Source organism: Schistocerca nitens, chromosome 3, assembly GCF_023898315.1.
Source record: "Schistocerca nitens isolate TAMUIC-IGC-003100 chromosome 3, iqSchNite1.1, whole genome shotgun sequence".
NCBI classification, from domain to species: domain Eukaryota; kingdom Metazoa; phylum Arthropoda; class Insecta; order Orthoptera; family Acrididae; genus Schistocerca; species Schistocerca nitens.
The window spans coordinates 446,678,765-446,700,832 of NC_064616.1; the positions used below are offsets into that span (position 1 = coordinate 446,678,765).

Genomic DNA, 22,068 nt, shown 5'->3' on the forward strand with positions numbered 1-22,068 from the left:
CGGGAAGTTGAAAATGCACTTGCCCGGTCACGGTCCTCCACTCCGGGGCCTGATTCTATTCTTATTCAGATGCTGAAGAACCTTTCTCCTGTGGGTAAAGGTTTTCTTCTTCGTACTTAAAATCGCATCTGGATTGAGGGTCATGTTCCCACATGCTGGCGCGAATCTATTGTTGTCCCGATTCCTAAGCCGGGGAAGAACAAGCACTTGCCTTCCAGTTATCGACCCATTTCCCTTACCAGCTGTGTCTGTAAGGTGATGGAGCGAATGGTCAACTCTCATTTGGTTTGGCTGCTCGAATCTCGATGCCTACTTACCAATGTACAATGTGGATTTCGTAGGCGCCGCTCTGCTGTTGACCATCTGGTTACGTTGTCAACCTTCATTATGAATAACTTCTTGCGGAAGCATCCGACCATGGCTGTGTTCTTTGATTTGGAGAAGGCTTATGACACCTGTTGGAGGGCGGGCATACACCGCACCATGCATACATGGGGCCTTCGCGGTCGCCTCCCTCTTTCTATTCATGCCTTTTTAATGGATCGACAGTTCAGGGTACGTGTGGGTTCTGTCCTGTCTGACGCCTTTCGCCAGGAGAATGGGGTGCCACAGGGCTCAGTTTTGAGTGTCACTCTCTTCGCCATAGTGATCAATCCAATAATGGATTGCCTCCCAGCTGATGTCTCATGCTACCTTTTCATGGATGATTTTACCATCTATTGCAGCGCGCAGTGTACATGTTTCCTGGAGCACTGTCTTCAGCGTTGCCTTGACCGTCTTTACTCCTGGAGTGTCGCTAATGGCTTCCGTTTTTCTACCGAGAAGACTGTCTGTATTAACTTCTGGCGCTACAAAGAGTTTCTCCCACTGTCCTTACGTCTCGGTCCCATTGCTCTACCATTCGTGGAGACAACAAAAGTTTTACGTCTTACATTTGACGGGAAACTTAGCTGGTCTCCACATGTGTCATATTTGGCTGCCCGTTGTACCTGTTCTCTAAATGTCCTCCATGTTCTCAGCAGTACATTGTGGGGAGTGGATCGAACCGTCCTACTTCACCTATATCGGTCAATCGTTCACTCAAAGCTGGATTATGGGACCTTTGTATACTCCTCTGCACGGCCATCCATCTTACGCCGCCTCAACTCTATACACCATCGGGGTTACATCTTGCGATCAGAGCGTTCTATACTAGTCCCATCGAGAGTCTTCATGCTGAAGCCGGTGAATTGCCACTAACCTGCTGGCGCGATATACTGCTTTGTCGGTATGCCTGTCGGCTATTTTCAATGCCCGACCACCCATCTTATCGTACCTTTTTTGACGACTGACTTGACCGTCAATATGGGTTGTATGTATCTGCCCTGCTACCCCTGGAGTTAACTTTAGTCGCCTCCTTCAGCACCTTGATTTTTCACTCCCTGCAACCTTTCGAGTGGGCGAGAGCCAAATGCCACCGTGGCTCCAGGCACAGGTTCGCGTTCACCTTGACCTCAGCTCACTCCCAAAGGAGGTTACCCCTGCTTCGGTATACTGCTCCTGGTTTGTCGAACTTCATTCAAAGTTCATTAATACGATCTTCATTTATACAGATGGCTCTAAGACCAATGACGGTGTCGGGTGTTCTTTTATTGTCGGGGCACACAGTTTCAAATACCGGCTCCATGGCCATTGCTCTGTCTTCACAGCTGAGCTATTTGCCCTCTACCAGGCTGTTCTTTACATCTGCCGCCACCGACATTCAGCTTATGTCATCTGCTCTGATTCCCTGAGTGCCATCCAGACCCTCAGTGATCCGTATCTGGTTCATCCTTTCATGCCCCGGATCCAATGCTCTCTTCAGCAGCTGGCAGACGACGGTTCTCTGGTTACCTTTATGTGGGTTCCTGGCCCCGTTGGTATCCCTGGGAATGAAACTGCAGATGCCGCAGCCAAGGCTGTGGTCCTCCAGCCTTGGACAGCTTGTTGTTGTGTGCCTTCATCTGATTTTAGCAGGGTCATTTGTCAGCGCATTTTATCGTTGTGGCATGCCAATTGGGCTCCACTTACTGAAAACAAGCTTCGGGCCTTGAAACCTCTCCCCACGGCTTGGATGACCTCTTCACACCCTTCTCGGTGGGAGGAGGTCGTTTTGGCCTGGTTATGAATTGGACACTGCTGGTTCGGCCATCGCCATCTGCTGACAGCTGCGCTGGCGCCGTTCTGCCCATGTGGGCAATTGCTGACGGTACGCCACATTTTAACATCCTGTCCGAATTTTAATACACTGCGCATTGATCTTGGCCTGCCATGTACTCTGGATGCCATTTTAGCGGATGACCCAGGAGCAGCTGCTCAGGTTCTTCATTTTATCCACTTGACAAACCTGTCTAAGGTCATTTGATTCTGCTGTTTTCTTTTAATCCCTTGCCTGTTAATGTGCCTTTTATAGTGTTGTCCTTTTTAGTTGCTGTTTTAACCTTGTGCCTCGCAGTGCATTCATAACTTAGTCTGGGCGCTAATGAACACTGTAGTTGTGCGCCCTAAAACCACAAAAGAGAGAGAGAGAGAGAGAGAGAGAGAGAGAGAGAGAGAGAGAGAGTGGTCTTCTGATTTATCAGTCAACTGACAACGCACCACAATGTTCTGCGCTGTACCAATACTAATCTTCAAACTTGTGGCTATTTTGTCCAGAGTTATGTCTATTCTCCTTTACAAGCTCCTCCACTAACTAAATGTTCTTATCTGTCACTACATGGTGACCCTGCCCTGGTCTTGGGGCATCCTCCACAGAAGTTACACCACTTTTAAACTTCCTGCAGCACTTGCACACTTCTTGCAGTGACAAAGATGAATCACCATACTGTGCTGTAATTCTGTAATGAATTTTGATCAGTTTGACACACACACACACACACACACACACACACACACACACTACACTACACTACACTACACTACACAAAAAATTTGTTGTTCAATCATAGTGAAGTTGACAGTGGGATGTGGGGTGGCCATATTGTTGTGGATGCTGCTGCCTTCTCCTGCATTGTGACATCACTCTGCACCCTGTCAGTCACTTTCTGAACCTTAAGGAACACTACTGGCACCTACCAACTCCATCACACAACTTTTCAAAATTTTATGGAACTTGTAACGTTTTCATTTGAATCGCCATACAAAGTTAGGTGTAGATTCATTTGAAAACAATGAGGACCAATTTATATTACTGCTTGTTTATTTTAAGATTGCAGAAAATGCACTGCAAACCACACTGTATTTAAATATTTGCTTAAAAAGTAATACAGTCCGATCTTTTCTGCATTAACCTCAACAATAATTTGGAATGCAGGTTTTCCATTTCAAGAAGTAGAACCGAAATTTGGCTAAATACAGACTGTACATACTATGCAATGTTGGGTGGAACTTAAAAAATAAAACCTCAGCAGATAGGGGGTAGCAAGTAAGTGGTTTCATTCATGCAATGGGTACAGAGCTCTCAAAGAAACTCAGTCGTGAGTTGTGCTGTGATAAGTTAACACGTGTTTGTGTCTCTCGTTGCGGAAATGGAACCGCATAATATTGCGCAATGGTATGCCATTTCTTTTTGCACTAAATTGGGTGAAAACACGATGACAACATATGGTAAGCTTCAAAAGGCTTTTGGAGAGGAGGTTATGTCAAGAGCTCAAGTGTTTCATAGGCATCAAATGTTTAGTGAAGGCAGAATGAATGTCGAGGATGAAGACCGCAGTGGACGACCGTCGACCTCACGAACGGATGTCAACTTGGCCCGGGTGTGTGAACTCGTATGATTGATTGAAGATTTTCCGTGAAAATGATTGCAGAAGAACTGAACATCAATCGAGAAACAGTTTGACTAATAATAACTAAAGATCTTGGTATGAGAAAGATTTGTGGAAATGTGCCATCCCATACTGCTCTGTCAGTACAGCAATTTTTAACCTCGGAACAAATTTCAGTACTACCACAGCTACCTTATTCACCAGGTATCGCTCCGTGTGACTTTTTTCTATTTCCAAGAGTCAAAACAGCAGTCAAGGGATACCATTTTCAAACAACACAAGATGTCAAAAATGCTGTGACAAGGGTCTTGGAGGATATTACAGAAGATAAGTTCCAGAAATGTTACCATCAGTGGCAGAAGTGCTGGAAAAAGTGTGTGCAATCAGAAGGGAATTACTTTGAAGGAGAAAACATGAAACTTGACTAAAACAGTAAGCAACATTTTTTTTTCTTTTTTTTCACATCAGTCTCATTATTTTATTGATGCACCTCATATGTTGATGTCCTTAAAACATCAAACATGGTGAAACAATACTGTTTGCAGATGATAGTACGCAGATGGATCGAAAACAACAAATTGACCTTAAATGTGAAAAAAAAAAACAGCACCATTAGTTTCAACATAAACAGAAAACCCATCACCAGTCTTTAAAAATGAAAGATGAGCTCTTAGAATGTATATCAAGAACAAAATTTCTAGGGTTCCATATTGAAACACGACTAAAGTGAACTGAGCATATTACTGTCCTCAGAAAGCAAACAGCTTCACCATGTTATGCACTTAAAATAATAAATTCAGTCTGTAGTAGCTTATACACCAGAAAAACATATTTTGCATATGTTCATTCTCATATTATTATTGGATAATATTCTGGAGAACAACTGAGCACAATGTATAAACAATCTTTAAGCTACAAAATAGGGCTGTACGAATTATGACAAAAAGTAACTAGAAAAATTGCCCCACTGAGTTCTTTAAGTCTATGGGAATCATGACTGTTCATGTGAATACATTTTGCAAACACTGATTCACATAAAGGAGGACTTCAACCAGTACCCAGCTAACAGTTCTGTACATGAACATGGAACCATATCCAGCCACCACTTACATCTCAGTAGGAAAAACTAAACATAATCCCAATACAGTGTGCACTATAAGAGACTTAAATTATGCAACAAACTTCCGTAAGAGATCAAAGACAGAAACATCAGCTGGGGCAACACTGGACCACTTTTCCATCTTCTTTGACATTTTAAGTTGCAACTGGTTGACAGGGTAATGGTAAACAGTAAAATATATTTTTAGTATTTATATCTCATGTTAGTATTTATATCTCATGTGAGACGAAATCAATATGGTGTTATTTTGGAAACTGTTTATTACTGCAGTATGTTTTCAAAAAATTGGGGCAATGTTACCTTTATGTGGGATGGCTTTGTCTAATATGTTAAAGTACATTCACAGAAGTTAAAAAATACACTGAGCCCATTTAAACTAACCAAAATTGATAATATATTTAATAGATTATTACTAAAAGTTCAATGAATTGTTCAATTCAAAGGCTGAGTTAAATAACCAAAATTAAGAGAGATAAAATGAACAAGGAAGATACTAATTAGTTTATTTTAGGACATCAATCGTTTAAAAGCAGAACACATTATAAATGGCAACAAAAAAATTACACCAAGCTGTCTAGCTTAGGAACAGAAAATAAGTTTATTTTAAAGACTTTGGTATTTGTTTAAATACAATAAATGTCTTTTCAGCTTCAGTTGATGATGCTAAACAGTCACTTCTTTGTTCTCTAGCTAGTCTAAGAATGCCTCTCCAATCATGTCAATGTCATTTTTGTTCATTGGTAAACCTTCAAGAAGTTTTGCCTGTTTAATGGGATAGTTCCACATTCTTTGAACCCAGAGAGAAAGTTTTGGACCATGGTTCCTTTTACACCCTTCAGCAGTTCATTTAGTAGCACATAAAACATTTGACAGCTTAATGGGAAAGAATTCTGTGCAAAACTCGCAATTTCATACTACAATGAATAATTAGAAATTTCTTGTTTTACACCTCAGTCTAAACAAACAAAGCAATAACAAAAACTCCTTACTAACATTAAAACAACTTCCATAACAGATGAACAGTTGTAAGCTGGAAGATCTCTATTCTGCCCCGACTATCAGACGTGTTGCAAAACAAGTGCTGCTGCAGAAACAAATTCTTGAACTATTGAAACAGGGCACAAGCAATATAGCTAGTGCTGCTACCCATTGTTTAAGACAAGAAACGTGGATATTCATTGATGTATGTGTGAGCTTTGTAGCATAGAACTATTTTTTCTTCTGAGCCGATATTGCCCACAAAGGGTCAATGTTACCTAAGCTGATGCAAGTGTAACACACGCCTTCAGGAATACCCTAAAAAGTTTCTGCTGAGAAGTGTTTTTGTACTGTCAAGGCTTACCTGAAATGATATGTCAATTTTGTTGACCATTATGCTAATGATTAACTACTGCAATTAAGGGGCATTTTACAATATGTACAAACATATAGTAAGGCAAATAACTTGTATATCTCTTTATGTTCTGTAATTGTACACATTTTTGTATTTACACTGATCAGCCAGAACATTGTGACCACCAATCTGCTATTGATATAAACCTGTCCAGGCAATAGCTGCGTCACCTGGCATGGAATGACTGCTAGTCAGACACCAGCCCGATGCATGTTGCATCAGTGAGCATGACATCCATGTGTAGAATTGGGAAGGCATACGATCTCTGTGAGTTTCACCAAGGGCAGATTGTGATGGCCTGGAGACTTGGCATGAGCATTTCAGAAACTGCATGACTTGGTGTGTGTTCAAGGAGTGCTGTGGTGAGTGTCTCCAACATGTGATAAGACCAGACATCGTGGGATTGGGTGGCCACCACTCATTACAAATCTTGGATGTCATAGACTGGGTAGACTGGAAAAACAGGACAAGCAGTGAACTGTGGCAGAACTAATGTCAGACGGTAATGCTGGACAGAGTACAAGTGTATATGAACACACAGTGCACCGAACACTCCTAACCGTGGGCCTCCACAGCCAATGACCCGTGTGTGTGCCAATGTTAACACCATGACATTGGCAACTACAAATGAAATGGGCATGTGATCATTGGCACTGGATGTTGATGCAGTGGCAGAGCGTTGCATGTTCTCATGAATCCCAATACCTTATGCATCATGCTGATGGGAGGGCATGAATCTGTCGTTTTCCAGGGGAATAGCTGCTTGACACCTGTACTGTGGGACCAAGACGAGCTGGTGGTGGCTCCTTTATGCTCTGGGGAACATTTACATTAGCATCCGTGGGTCCTATGGAGCTTGGACAGGCAGCATGACAGCCAAGGAGTATCATACACTGATTGCAGACCATGTGCACCCATTCGTGACGATTACATTTTCTGACGACAGTGGTATTTTTCAGCGAGATAATGTGCCGTGTCACAAGGTCAGGAATGTGATGCAGTGGTTCAAGAAACACAGTGGTGAGTTCCAATTGATGTGTTGGCCTCCCAACTTGTCAGATCTGAATCTGATTGAACACATCTGGGATGTGATTGAACATGGTCTTAGAGCCCATGGCCCTTTCTCCCAGAAATTTATGGGAATTAGGTGGCTTGTGGGTGCAGATATGGTGTCAGCTTCCTCCAGCAACCTACCAAGGCCTCAACGCATCCCTGCCATGACGTGTGTCTGCTGTTATCTGTACCAAAGATGGACATACCAGCTATTAGGTAGGTGGTCGTAGTGTCTGACTGATCAGTGCGTGCGTGCGTGCGTGCGTGTGTGTGTGTGTGTGTGTGTGTGTGTGTGTGTGTGTGTGTGTACATTTTTTTTCCTTTACAGATATTTTATGATAATACTACTCAGATTTGTTTCCATCCAGGAGATCATTTCTGCTGCTTTATAAAAAAAATTACACACACTTAGGTGCTAGGCCCTCTCTCTTATGTTATCTGTATTAGTACAACCAGATACCTATGATTTCTTTTCTTTTCTTTTTTCACAGTGGAAGCTTAGCTGAAATGGTAGGAGATTTATTTCTCCCTCATGACATGCCAGAACCACCCAAAGAGAGCTTTTTCAAAGGCCTTTTTGGTGGTGGCTCACGTTCTTTGGACAGAGAAGAGTTATGTAAGTAACACTAAAATAAAATTTCATATATCAGTTTTGTAGCCTTCAGTATTTAGTTGTAGTATCACATAAAAATACAAAAAACTATCTTAGCTTTCAGAGCAGTTATTGTGAATTGTGGTTTATTTGTCTAATAACATACATAATCTAAATCATTTGATTCAGTTACAGGAGACACATCAGATTGTGGTAAAATTTCATCATAAACAAAGAACAGCTGATATTTATACATATAGCATTATAATAATAATACAATTTTGTTATAATTAATACAATAAAATCTGATATTTAATTACCCCCTGCTCAAATGATCATATCATTCTTTATGAATTCTTCCATTGAATAGTGGCATTTCTCCCACAGAATCTGCTGCAGACTCGTTTTTAAAATTTCTAGCTTCATATTAAATATGTTTTTGCCCATTAACTTGTGATATATTATTATCCCCATATAGTGTGGAGTCCATGCATACAATTTCAGCTGGTGTGTGGGTATCATAAAATTATTTTTATTTCTTTTGTTGTATGTATGGTTGAAATGATTTTGCTCAAATAATTTATATCTGCTATGTAGAAAGATTATAATTTCATAAATGTATATGAAGGGAACAGATAGGATTTTCAGTTTCCAAACAATGGGCAACAAGACTCTGTTTGCTGTGCAGTACACATGCATCAGACAATTTTCTTTCGCAGTTTCAGTATTCGTGTACTCAAGTCAGTGGAATTTGCTAGTATTTGCATTGCAAATGTAAAATTGCTTAGTTTATTTGAGAGGAAGTCAATATGTGTATTCCAGCATAAGTTCTTTTCTTATATTTAATCCCTGGAATTCGACTGTGTCGACTTCTTTCATATGTTGATTGTCAAACGTTTGGTTTTGAAATGTGCTATATGGGTTTTTGCGATGTTCAGTTTCTACCCATTTAACTGGAACCAGTTTTCTAAGGTATCCAGTGTGCCTATGATGGAGCTCAAAATTTTTTCTGAATCAGTATCTTCAATTAAAACAGAAGTATCGTCTGCAAACAGAACTGATGGTGAATTTGTAATTATTGGTAAGTCATTTACGTAGAATAGGAACAGGATTGGCCCCAAAATGGAGCCATGAGGGACATCTTGAGATACTGTACTCCATTTAGAATAATAGGTCACTGCATCTGAGTTGATAGTTACCATTTGTTTTGTGTTGTGTAAGTATAATGTTGGCCAATTTAGAGCATTGTTATTAATCCCATATTTGTCTAATTTGAAGGAAGCAAGTCATGGTTCACGGAGTCAAGTGCTTTTCTGAGATCACAGAAGATACATGCAACTTTACTCCTCTGAGCCAGTGAGTTGCCTATCTTTTCAATAAAGTTGTTCATTGCGTCCAGAGTGTTTTTTACTGGTTGAAATCCAAATTGATTACTTATAATCATATCATTTTTTACAATAAATTTTTTAATCTGGTTTGCAGCTACTTTCTCTAACACTTTTGACAGGACTGGAAGAATAAAAATAGGCCGATAGTTTCCTATCGCTTCTCGTGACCCTTTCTTGAACAGAGGTCTGACTTCAGCATACTTAAAAACATTGGGAAAGCATCCCTGTTCAAAAGATTGGTTAAATATTTTAGTTAGGGGAGGTGCTATTGTGCCACCCACTGTTTTAATCACTTTAGTGGTTATCCCAACCCACCAAGCAGAGTTTATATTTTTTAATGATAACGTTTTCCACATCCTTAATTGTGACTTTTTAAAATCTGTAAGATACTGTGCTTCTTGATGGATTCCAAAGGGATTTACTTTAATCTTAAACTCTGCTACATTAACATCTGACCTTGCCACATTTATGAAGAATTCATTTAAACAATCTGATATTTGAGCTGGAGTCACAATGAAGTTATCTTTTACTGTTAATTTCCTTCTCATGGAGGAAAGAGGGATAGGTCAGGGAAAATTAGAAAGGAAAGGCAGTTCACTTCAGTAGAGTGATGAGGGGTGGCGGGATGAGGATGAGGAGAGGACAGAGAGAGAGGGGGGAGGGATGAGGAGACGAACAGAGAGGGAGGTGGGGGAAGGATTAGAGAGAGTGGGGAGTAGTTAGATTGGTTGTAGGGGTGGGGGAAGAGATGGACTAACAGAAAATTGGAATAAAAAATACCCAGACAATACCAGGCTCCTTAACAAGTAATGACAACAATGATGATGATGATGATGATGATGATGATGACGACAATAGATAAAGAGGGAGGGGGGGCAGGGGGGTGGAGGTGGGATTTGGTGTTAGCAGTGAGTAAGTCTAGAAGGGTGTTGGAATCTTACCTTGTAAGATATCCTATCACTCCATTTCCAGAGTTCCAGGAATCTAGTATTTGGTGGGACTATTCAGACATCTTGTTTGCTGTAGCAGTCAGTCAGGTTCCTAGTGTGATGCTGCAGAACATATTTAGCAACTGGGTACTGCATGTTCCCTAGATGGACAATCCTTCTATTTCCATTCGTGTTCTCATCTAGTTATTTTTTCTGTGCAGTGGACATATGTTACTTGGCAAACAAATGTGCGGTTTTGTAAGTTGGTCTACATTTGAAACCAAAGCATGGAAAAGACCCACTGTGATAAAAAAAAAAAAAACAGAAAATTCTGAAATAATGGAAATTACTGCACACTCTGCTTTAAAAATAACAGAGAAATGTTGGCAGATAAAAATTAGTAGAAATGCATTAGAGTATCAAAAGATTAATGTGCAAAGCATACAACTTCCTCCATCATACATTAGCAAAATATATTACCAATAAAATCTGGTCTTGTGTGAAATCACTAAGCGAGTTGAAGGCTTCTATTCAGTCACTTGTAGTCCAGTCTGGTGTGGTAGTACAAGACAGCAAAGTGAAAACTAAAGTTTTAGTTTTGCATTTAAAAATCTTTGAAGCAGGAGGATCATGCAGTCATACCATTGTTTGACCATCGCACAAACTCCTGTATGGATGACACAAAAATGGCCATCCATAGCATTGGCTTCTCACCCCTACAACATGAGATTAGCTTTTGTGTCAAATAAATTTATAATTTTATGGATTTTTGTTGATATGATGTACATTTTTTTTGTAATTGTACTCAACCTCCAGGTGGTATCTCTGTTATTTTCATGGGATTATAATAATTGTGTGATTCTTGAGTTTCTCCCGGCGTATTTGATAATCAAAATATCCACGGGTGTGCTACCGGTCTATAGTGTCCAACGGGCACAATATTTCGGCGATCATACATGTCGCCATCATCAGGTGAACTGACGGACTGAGCTCCTGTGAACGTGCCGGCACGGAGATCCGTACGCTTTGGCTGCTCAGAGGGAACTGGGTTCGGTCGCGGCGGCAGCCAATTTAAATACCCTCCGCCCGCGGCGCGCTCCCTCCGCCGTCCACGCCCCGCGCCACGGTTGCGCGGTGGAACAGATTGCGACAGCGTCTGAGATGACATCGGTGTGATGGCTCTGTCCGCCGTGGTCGTCACAACTATATGTTTGCTCGATTTACTCTTGATTAGCCCAATCGCTGGTTCCCAAGCCTTGCTAAGATTATAGCCACAGTCACAGTTTATGAGGTCATCATTGGTGCGAATTTCGATGGCCTCTCTAACAACGCTGTCCCAGTATCTCGACGTCTGTACCAGAATCCTCGTGCAGTCATACTCCATAGCGTGGTTTTCCGACAAACAATGTTCAGCGACCGCCAACTTGCTCGGATACATCAGTCGAGTGTGCCTCTGGTGTTCACGGCATCGATCCTCGACCGTACGCATCGTCTGACCAATATATGACTTGCCACATTGACACGGAATCTGGTACACGCCGGCCTTCCTCAAACCGAGATCATCTTTGGCGCTCCCCACAAGTGCACGAGTTTTATTTGGAGGACAAAACACAGTTCCGACCCCGTGTTTCTTCAGAATGCGGGCGATTTTCCCCGAGAGTGCGCCTGTGTATGGAATAAATGCAGTGCCTACCTCCTCCCTCGTGACTTCATCCATCTCAACAGGTTGTGCTGCAGTGGTTGGGCGGAGAGCACGTTGACTCTGCCACTCTGAGTACCCATTTTTTCGAAATACAGTTCTCAGATGTTCCAATTCCTGGGGTAGACTCTCTGCGTCAGAGATAGTGCGCGCCCTATGTACTAGAGTTTTAAGTACCCCATTCCTCTGTGAAGGGTGGTGGCAGCTGTCTGCGTGCAAATACAGATCAGTGTGCATTGTCTTCCGATATACCCCATGACCTAGGGTGCTGTCAGCCCTTCTCTTGACCAAGACGTCAAGGAAAGGTAATTTACCCTCCGTTTCAGTCTCCATAGTGAATTTGATGTTGGGGTGTATGGAGTTTAGATGTGTAAGGAAGTCAAGGAGTTTATCCATACCATGTGGCCAGATGACGAACGTGTCGTCCACGTAACGGAAAAAGCAAGTAGGTTTCCATATGGATGACGACAGGGCTTCGTCCTCAAAGTTTTCCATATACAAATTCGCTACCACCGGTGAGAGTGGGCTACCCATGGCGACTCGCTCCGTTTGTTCATAGTATTCTCCATAAAAAGAAAATACGTGGAAGTCAAGACATGCCTAAAAAGTTCAGTGGTCTTCTCATCAAACTTCTGACTAATCAATTCTAGTGACTCTCGCAGGGGTACCCTCGTAAACAAGGAAACGACGTCAAAACTCACCATGATATCTGACTCATCCAACCTGGAGCTATCAAGGCGTTTAACAAAATCCACGGAATTACGGATGTGATGAGGGCATTTACCCACATAAGGACTTAATATTCCCGTCAGGTATTTGGCCGACAAATATGTAGGTGCCCTGATGTTGCTGACAATGGGGCGTAATGGTACCCCCTCTTTGTGAACCTTCGGGAGTCCATATAGTCTAGGCGGTACCGGACCTTGGGGTAACAATTTCTTAGCGTCACCCTCCGGTAAATCTGCATCCTTGAGAAGCGCCCTCGTCTTGCTCTCCACCTTCTTTGTAGGGTCAACACTGATCTTCCGGTAGGAATCATCATTTAGCAGGCTCTGCATCTTATCAGTGCAGCCTTTATGGGAGACAACTGTAGCATTGCCTTTGTCAGCCGGTAAGACAACAATTTCAGAGCGCTCCCTCAGATCACGAATGGCCGCCCTCTCTTTACTGCTGATATTTGACTTCATCGGCTTGGATTTCGTCAACACACGACAAGTTTCACGACGTATTTCCTCGGCTGATTTTGGTGGAAGTCGAGCTGCAACCTGTTCAACAGCACTAACAATTTCTGTGACCGGAGTGAACTTGGGGGTGGGAGCGAAGTTGAGACCTTTCTGCAAAACCGAGACCGCATCATCACTTAACACCATGCCACTCAAATTGATGACAGTCTTGCACGGAACCTGCAGAGATGGTTTGTCAAGGAGACGTGAGAACTTAGCTGTTTGGCGTCCCGTAGCCTTCTTATGGGTGGAATCAGCTGACACACAGGTGACACCATCAATCCAATCCCAGGAAAAAGAAGTGAACTTACTAGCCAGTTGCAAATGTAGTTTGAGTAATTCCTGTGAGATAAACTCTAGGCTCTGGAGGGTGAATTGCACTCTCTCACGTACCAATGCAAGGCTGGCTCGTTTCTTGATTCTCTTAGCTGCTGCAGAATCGATGTGATGCATAACCTTAGCAAAATTTGGAACAACATTCTCTGAACGACATCTCTTTAGAAAGGCAAGACTACTTAGCAAACGACATCTACGGTGGCGCAACTTTTCAAATTTCTTCATGCTGCGATACATCTCCTCCCCGTAAAGGTGTATGATGTGATTCTTGAGTTTCTCCCGGCGTATTTGATAATCAAAATATCCACAGGTGTGCTGCCGGTCTATAGTGTCCAACGGACACAATATTTCGGCGATCATACATGTCGCCATCATCAGGTGAACTGACGGACTGAGCTCCTGTGAACGTGCCGGCACGGAGATCCGTACGCTATGGCTGCTCAGAGGGAACTGGGTTCGGTCGCAGCGGCGGCCGATTTAAATACCCTCCGCCCGCGGCGCGCTCCCTCCACCATCCGCTATGGAGTATGACCGCTCAAGGATTCTGGTACAGACGTCGAGATACTGGGACAGCGTTGTTAGAGAGGCCATCGAAATTCGCACCAATGACGACCTCATAAACCGTGACTGTGGCTATAATCTTAGCAAGGCTTGGGAACCAGCGATTGGGCTAATCAAGAGTAAATCGAGCAAACGTATAGTTGTGACGACCACGGCGGACAGAGCCATCACACCGACGTCATTTCAGACGCTGTCGCAATCAGTTCCACCACGCGACTGTGGCGCGGGGCGTGGACGGCGGAGGGAGCGCGCCGCGGGCGGAGGGTATTTAAATCAGCCGCCGCCGCGACCGAACCCAGTTCCCTCTGAGCAGCCATAGCGTACGGATCTCCGTGTTGGCACGTTCACAGGAGCTCAGTCCGTCAGTTCACCTGATGATGGCGACATGTATGATCGCCGAAATATTGTGCCCGTTGGACACAATAGACCGGCAGCACACCCGTAGATATTTTGATTATAATAATTGTGTTTGTCTTAAATATTAATGCTCACCAGTATTGGCACCTGGTCACCTAGTAGTCTTCCTGAATGGTTCAGTTGCCATAATGATTCAGTTTTACATTGTCTTGTGATTAAAAGATGTGACTCCATGCCTACATATGACAGGTTCACTTAAACCTTGGTATGTCTTCGCATTGTACTTTGATATATTTTCTGCTTGTTCTTAGTGGTCATTTAACTACTATTATGCACTATGTATTATTTGTGGTTCTTTTGAATTTTTCAGATAAATCTGATGACGACATATAAATCGGAACATGTAACTAAAGAAAGTAGTCACTACGCAATCTTTGAGTTCTAGGTATTTTTATAGTATCCATTAACACACTAGTACAGCCTTCAAATTACACTGAACTGCCAAAGAAACTGGTATAGGCATAAGTTTTCAAATACAGAGATACATAAACAAGCAGAATACAGTGCTGCGGTCTGCAGTGCCTATATAAGACAACAAGTGCCTGACACAGTTGTTAGATCAGTTGATGCTGCTACAATGGCAGATTATCAAGATTTAAGTAAGTTTAAATGTGGTGTTATAGTCAGTGCATGAACGATGAGACACAGTATCTCGGAGGTAGTGATGAAGTGGGGATTTTCCTGTACAACCATTTCACATGTGTTTTGTGAATATCAGGAATCTAGTAAAACATCAAACCTCTGACACCACTGCATCTAGAAAAAGATCCTGCAAGAACGGGAGCAATAGTGACTGAACAGAATGGTTCAATGAGACAGAAGTGCAACCATTCTGCAAATTGCTGCAGATTTCAATGCTGGGCCATAAACAACTGTCTGCATGCAAACCATTCAACAAAACATCACCAGTATGGGCTTTCAGAGCCAAAGGCCCACTCATATACTCTTGATGACTGCACAACGCAAAGCTTTATGCCTCGGCTGGTCCTGTCAACACCGAAATTGGACTGTTGATGACTGGAAACATACTGCCTGGTTGGTGAGTCTTGCTTCAAATTGGAGACAACTTCATAAGTCCATGGACACTGCATGTCAGCAGAGGACTGTTCAAGCTGTTGGAGGCTCTGTAATCATGTGGGGCATGTGCAGTTGGTGAGATATGGGACCCCTGATACATCTAGGTGTGACTCTGACAGGTGACATTTTCATAAGCATCCTGTCTGATCACCTGAATCCGTTCTTGTCCATTGTGCATTCTGACAGATGTGGGCAACTCCAGCAACACCCCACATGTCCAGAATTGCTACAGAGTGGCTCCAGGAACACTCTTCTGAGTTTAAACACTTCCACTGGCCACCAAACTCACCAGACTTGAACATTATTCAAGCTCTTCAGTGTATGTGGTCCAAACAACCTTTGCAACATGAGGGTGTACTAACTTGCTATTGAAAGTGTGTTGAGTGGTGGCAAGGAAGTCAGCATATAACGATAGCCAGGATGGTTGTTTCTTTATAGTTCTTAATTGCACTGTTCATTTCATTTCTCCTCCTTTTAATTCAAATTTACTGTGCACTTTATCATTCTATCATCTCTGGAGTGAAGTTGGCACAGTGCTTATCAGTAATCTATCTGTGACCACCTCTTCCTTCATCTTTGCCATTCACTGTTTTTCATATCGTGTAGGTCCTCCTCATCTGCACTTCCTCTCTGACCTTCCACAACCTGTCCATCTTCCCTACCCAAGGAAGGAACAAATAGTTGCAAAGGCACTTACAGTGTTTTGTAATCTTACATGTGTGTATTTGCAGAACTAAGAATTTCACCCTCTGAAGGTAATTACAGGCAGAAATTGTGTCTCATAATCTGATGCTTTTTTCAAGTGAAATTTCCTTTCGATATGCGAGATGGTGCTGCAGAATTTGTATATTCACTTTCAGTAGGAACAGTTTTTTCCATGGTGCTCTGTATTTGTTATATTGCATTGTAAATTAGCTACATAATGTTTGTGATGCATACTGTTTCAGTTAGAATTGAATCCTGCTTTTCCTGTCTGTGACTTAACAAATTTCATAATGACTTCTCTTTTTTTAAGGTAGAATAACACGTACACTGTTCTTGGTCTACTGAATTTTTGACTTATCCTAAGAAGGGCACAATAAGCCAAAAACTAGTATGAAATAAACAAAAATGAATAGATCAAAAACACTGTACTTGTTGTTCAATTTTGGAATTGTTCAACCAAAAGGTAATGGAAGAGTCCAAAAAGAATTTCTCCTATTCTTGGCTCATAATTTACTAATAAATACAGAAGTTTGTAGCATCCACTGTAAAAGGTACTTTCATAAATGTCTCCTGTACATATGTTGGCATTTTGCTTTTGACATTTCTTTTCCACAGTCAGATAGTGGACACAGTTGGAGAACACTAGTAATGCAACAGAACAGTTCAAACAAAGATGTGAAAAGAAAAGCACCTGAAGACTAAGAAACACAGTCAAATACCACCAACAAACATAACACACACACACACACACACACACACACACACACACACACACACACACACACACACACAGTTCTACCCATGACTCATACATCTCACAGACACCAAACTTAGTGGTAGAGAAAGGTAGCTATTGCAGAAATATTTAAAATAAAATGTGCATCACTCAGTCGAAAAAGTTCTAGGACTGATTTTATTCCTGGCATAATAGCGATGTATGGCATCTTGAACTAATAACTGTAAACAACAGTTGCGCAAGTGATCAGTCAGTTGTCAGCAGGTAGTGTTATAGTGCACATGTGGTCAAAGGGTGTCAATATTGGTGCAGATGGTGCTGGTTTTGTTGTTATCTCACATGCTAATGGAGCAACATCTCAAAATTGAGTGTTAAAGACGTCTTCCAGGATATTTTGTAGAAGAGGAATGTATGAGCAAAGTCTCTCACATGCATCTTGCCTCCCAAACTACAACAACTCATATGAGTGCAGTGCCTGTTGCCACATTTGGGAGGTGGGGATATACTAGACATGGCCTGCACCTGAGTGGGAGAAGGAAAAATAGGTTAGCTGAGTTTCTTGCAGGTAATATATGGTGGAGAGGGGAGGGGGCACCATCACACATAGCAAGATCCCTGTGGTTAGTGGTGTCAGAGGGGCACTTTTTTTAGGTTAAGATCATGATTCATGCAGCACCCTGTTTTGAAAGAAACAAAAACATCAGAAGAGCCCCACAAAATGTTCAATATTGCACAGAAAAGTAAGATTAGCTTATGTCATCACAATATTAGCAGATTGAGTAGGAAAGTAGAAGAGCTTCTTGTCTTTCTGGAAAATTTAGAGACCTCTGAAAAGGATAGACATCCTGTACCTGTGTGAGCAGCAAATAACCACAGGGTTTGATAAGTTAGATATAAGTGTGTGTGTGTGTGTGTGTGTGTGTGTGTGTGTGTGTGTGTGTGTGTGTGTGTGTGTGAGAGAGAGAGAGAGAGAGAGGTAGAGAGAGAGAGAGAGAGAGAGAGAGAGAGAGAGAGAGAGAAAATTAATGCTGAAAAATAGTTCACTTTTAATGGTAACTCTGTGTAGATCCCTACTGGGAAATTTTGGAGTATTTATTAGGAATCTGGGTTCCTTACTGTACTATAAGTGTAGGTTTTCTAAAGGATTATGATAGTAAAAATTATATGAGAACTGCATGTGGATCCTAAAACTTTGTCTCAGTAATTAACTTTCCAACATGGATGGATAAAGACAGTAGGATGTTTTCTTTGATGAAGCTCAAAGTAAGAAAAACATTGTTTACTCAATAACAAATGCTCTCTCTGATTGTGATGCACAGTTGGTTAGGACAAATAACATCGTTCCTTAGAGTATGGATACTCCACAGTGAAATCAGTTGCCCGCATCTCGTGGTCGTGCGGTAGCGTTCTCGCTTCCCACGCCCGGGTTCGATTCCCGGCGGGGTCAGGGATTTTCTCTGCCTCGTGATGGCTGGGTGTTGTGTGCTGTCCTTAGGTTAGTTAGGTTTAAGTAGTTCTAAGTTCTAGGGGACTTATGACCACAGCAGTTGAGTCCCATAGTGCTCAGAGCCATTTGAACCATTTTTTTTGAAATCAGTTAGAATAATTAATGACTCCAGGACAATTGCTTTTAAGAACAGTTTACAGGAGACGACATATGATGTCATTTATAATTAAACAAATGCTAACATAAAATTTAATCTAGTCAATGATAAATTCAGATCATTATTTGAAAATAGTTTTCTGCTTAAGCTAGACACAAAGGACTAATCTATCCAAGCATACATACAGATGCAGAAGAAATGGTAAACAAAGTTCTTAAAAGTATCATTGACTTGTTTTCTGCGAATGGTCTCAACCTCAATTTTAAAAAGACCCAACATATTCAGTTCTGCACATCTAGAGGCACTACACCAATGTTAAGTATAACACATGGTGAGGAAATAATAAATAGGGTGGAAACTTCAAAATTCTTATGGGTCCATATTGATGAGAATTTAAGTTGGAATAAACACATTTTGGAGCTCCTAAAACAACATAGTTCAACTCCATTTCCATTTAGAATCACTGCAAATCTTGTGGAGAGACAAATCAGTAAGTTGAGATATTCGGCATATTTTCATTCAGGAATATCATGTGGAATAATATTCTGAGGTAACCGATCTTTAAGAAAGAAAGTCTTCATTGTGGAAAAATGTGCTGTGATAATAATATGTGGTGCTCACTCATCTTGTAGACATCTGTTTAAGGAGTTGGGCATTCTCAATACTGGTTTGCAGTATATTTATTCCCTCATGAAGTTTGTTGTAAATGATCCCCTGCAGTTCAAAAGGAACAATGAAGTACATAATTATAATACTGGAAGGAAAAAATTACATTCGTTACTCCACATTAAGATTGTCTTAAGCACAAAAAGGGGTGCACCATGCTGCAACAAAAATTTTTGGTCATTTACCCAGTGAAATAAAATGTCTGACAGACAGCAAAGTAAAATTTGATAACAAACTGAAAAAGTTTCTTGTTGACAACAGCTTCTATTCCATAGAAGAATTTCCATTATTGTAATGTATAAAAGGTGGTGGGTAGGAATTACTAACTCATATCTACATATCTTTTTTTACTTTTGTTAAAAAAAAAAAAAGTAGAGATGTTCAGAACGTAACTTTGTGTACAAATTAATTTGTGGTGTGAATGTATAATGACTTGTTCCACATCATTACAATCTATTGTGCAAAATGACCCATGGAATATGTTACTAACTTACTTACTTACAACAATAACAATGTGTAGAAGCCTGCTGTGACTTGAGTGAAATGCAACATGCAAACAATTCTATTCTGAAAAAATTGTTATTGGTGATGAGACTTGGTGTTACAAACATGAACCTACCACAAAATGACAAAGTGCAGAAATTCTCATGAAGGGTCAGCACTTCAATGACATAACTGACTCTGAAGGTGCTGCGATATATAAGTTGAATGACATCCCAAAGAAGGGCTTTTCTGATAGTTTCACAGGGCTATATGAACATTCCGTGCATTCTGTTCAAGTGGGAGGAGGAGGGGCGGGGGAGACTATGGAAAGCACCTGATATCAAGACCACCTTCATAACTTTTTCTCTGTTTCTTATTAATTCAGTCTCAAAACTTTTTAGACTGATGAGGTACACAAAAGTAAATGTATACTTCACAGAAAATCTGGTTACAGAATCTGAGAATATTGTCCTAAAGATGGGGGGAGGATCCAAGCACCATGAACATAGGTCTAACAAGAGAATTAATGGGCAAATAAATGAAAACCATCATGTATATAAGACAAGTAAACACTAAAAACAAGAGAGACACCTGCAGAATTTAAAACTCTGAAAACACCTGGAGAAAAAGTAAATGAAGGATACCATTGTTGCAACAAAGTTATGCAAGTGGAATATGGTGGTTCTTATGCATAAACAAGAGTACATGAATGGAACACAAGAATTTATTACAGGGAATAAAATTATCACACTAAAGTCAGATCCAACAAACATGTTCCACACAAAAATGAAAAATGTTGTGATGACTACAGGACACATACTTGATGAGATACAGAAAGCACTTATGTCATATATAGAACCTCACAATCCAAAACATGGTAGCCAACGGAGATTTTATGTAGTGAACACAATTGTGAGACTAGTCATAGATTACAGACAAGCATCCACATAATTATACCCTTGCTAGACACATGTTAAACACACACACACACACACACACACACACACACACACACACAAATGAGGAGACAGTGAAGGGACAATTATTCCCTAGTTCTGCTACTGCTAGTCTCCAACCAATGGAAGGGAGATGACACAGAATGTTGCATGAAGTCCATTACTCATTCTCAAATGGAAAGGCATAGATTTGAAGGGGTTATAATGTCCTGGGTGCACTGTATGGAGATTCTGCCTTGTTGAGTTCAGATGTCAACTGAAACCTTGACAACAAGTATGCCTGCGCTCATGTTTCCAAGCAGTCCAACATCAGGTCACTCTCTCACCTGAATGTCCACAAACTAGGTTATTGCATGATTCAACCCACCAAACCAATGGAGACCCATAATACGACCCATTTCAAACTCTATCGGATACTGATAATGCTGTCTCACAAGAGTATGTGGCATCTCCATGTCTTTCACAGTGATTATTCAAAATCTGACACTCTTCACGCCCCTTATATACTTTAGTAGCCCTGGTAACAATGCTAAACATGAACACCACTAATGCACTCTGGCGGCCAATCTACCTGTCACTCGGAATTGTAACTTTAATTATTTACATACCTGCCAAGTGTACAAAGTTATATTGACATCTAACTATGTCTGCTTGATGCTTCACTTTTTTTGTCAGGCAGTATGTACGTCCTCTCTGATCTCGATGAACAGTTCCTCACCACAAACAAAGTAAATTCACAGAGAAAAGCAGATTTCATTTGAAGAAACTTCAGGGTTATAAAAACACACACACACACACACACACACACACACACACACTAAGTGCATTGAAATTTATTGTAAAATGGAAAAAGACACCAAACTCAAAGATGGTAAAATGTAGTTATTGTTTTAAATCTTTCTACAGTGTACATCACTCATTCGAAAAGTTCTGAGACATATTTTATTCCTGGCATAAAAGCAAGGTGTGGCAGCTTGAACTAACAACGGTAAACAACAGATGCACATTTGATCAGTCAGTTGTCAGCAGGCAGTGGCCATGTGGTCAAAGGGTGTCAATGTTGTTGTCATTGTTGGTACAAATCCTAGTGAAGCACATCTCTAAATCAAGTGTTCAAGACATTCTCTGCAATGTTTTGAGGAAAAGAAAAGTCTGTGCAGAGTTTGTCCCACACACTTTGCCTCCAGAACAACAACAACAACAACTACTACTACTACTACTACTACTACTACAACTGTGCTGTTGCTTGACTGAAATGCAATATGCGAACAGTTCTTTTCTAGGAAAAAATCATCATGGGTGACGAGACTTGTAGTTAACAATATGAAGCTATCACAAAATGACA

At 41.2% G+C, this 22,068-nt stretch overlaps 1 protein-coding gene across 3 annotated transcripts in view; it reads left to right on the top strand.

Moving 5' to 3' along the window:
* The window catches only part of LOC126248377 (syntaxin-binding protein 5), a 1,030,224-nt gene that overhangs the window by 994,274 nt on the left and 13,882 nt on the right, over positions 1–22,068 (top strand). For all 3 annotated transcript variants that reach the window (XM_049949310.1, XM_049949311.1, XM_049949312.1), the window contains one exon: positions 7,843–7,967. In XM_049949310.1, the coding sequence (XP_049805267.1) occupies positions 7,843–7,967 (125 nt within the window). The remainder of the gene's footprint in view (positions 1–7,842; positions 7,968–22,068) is intronic.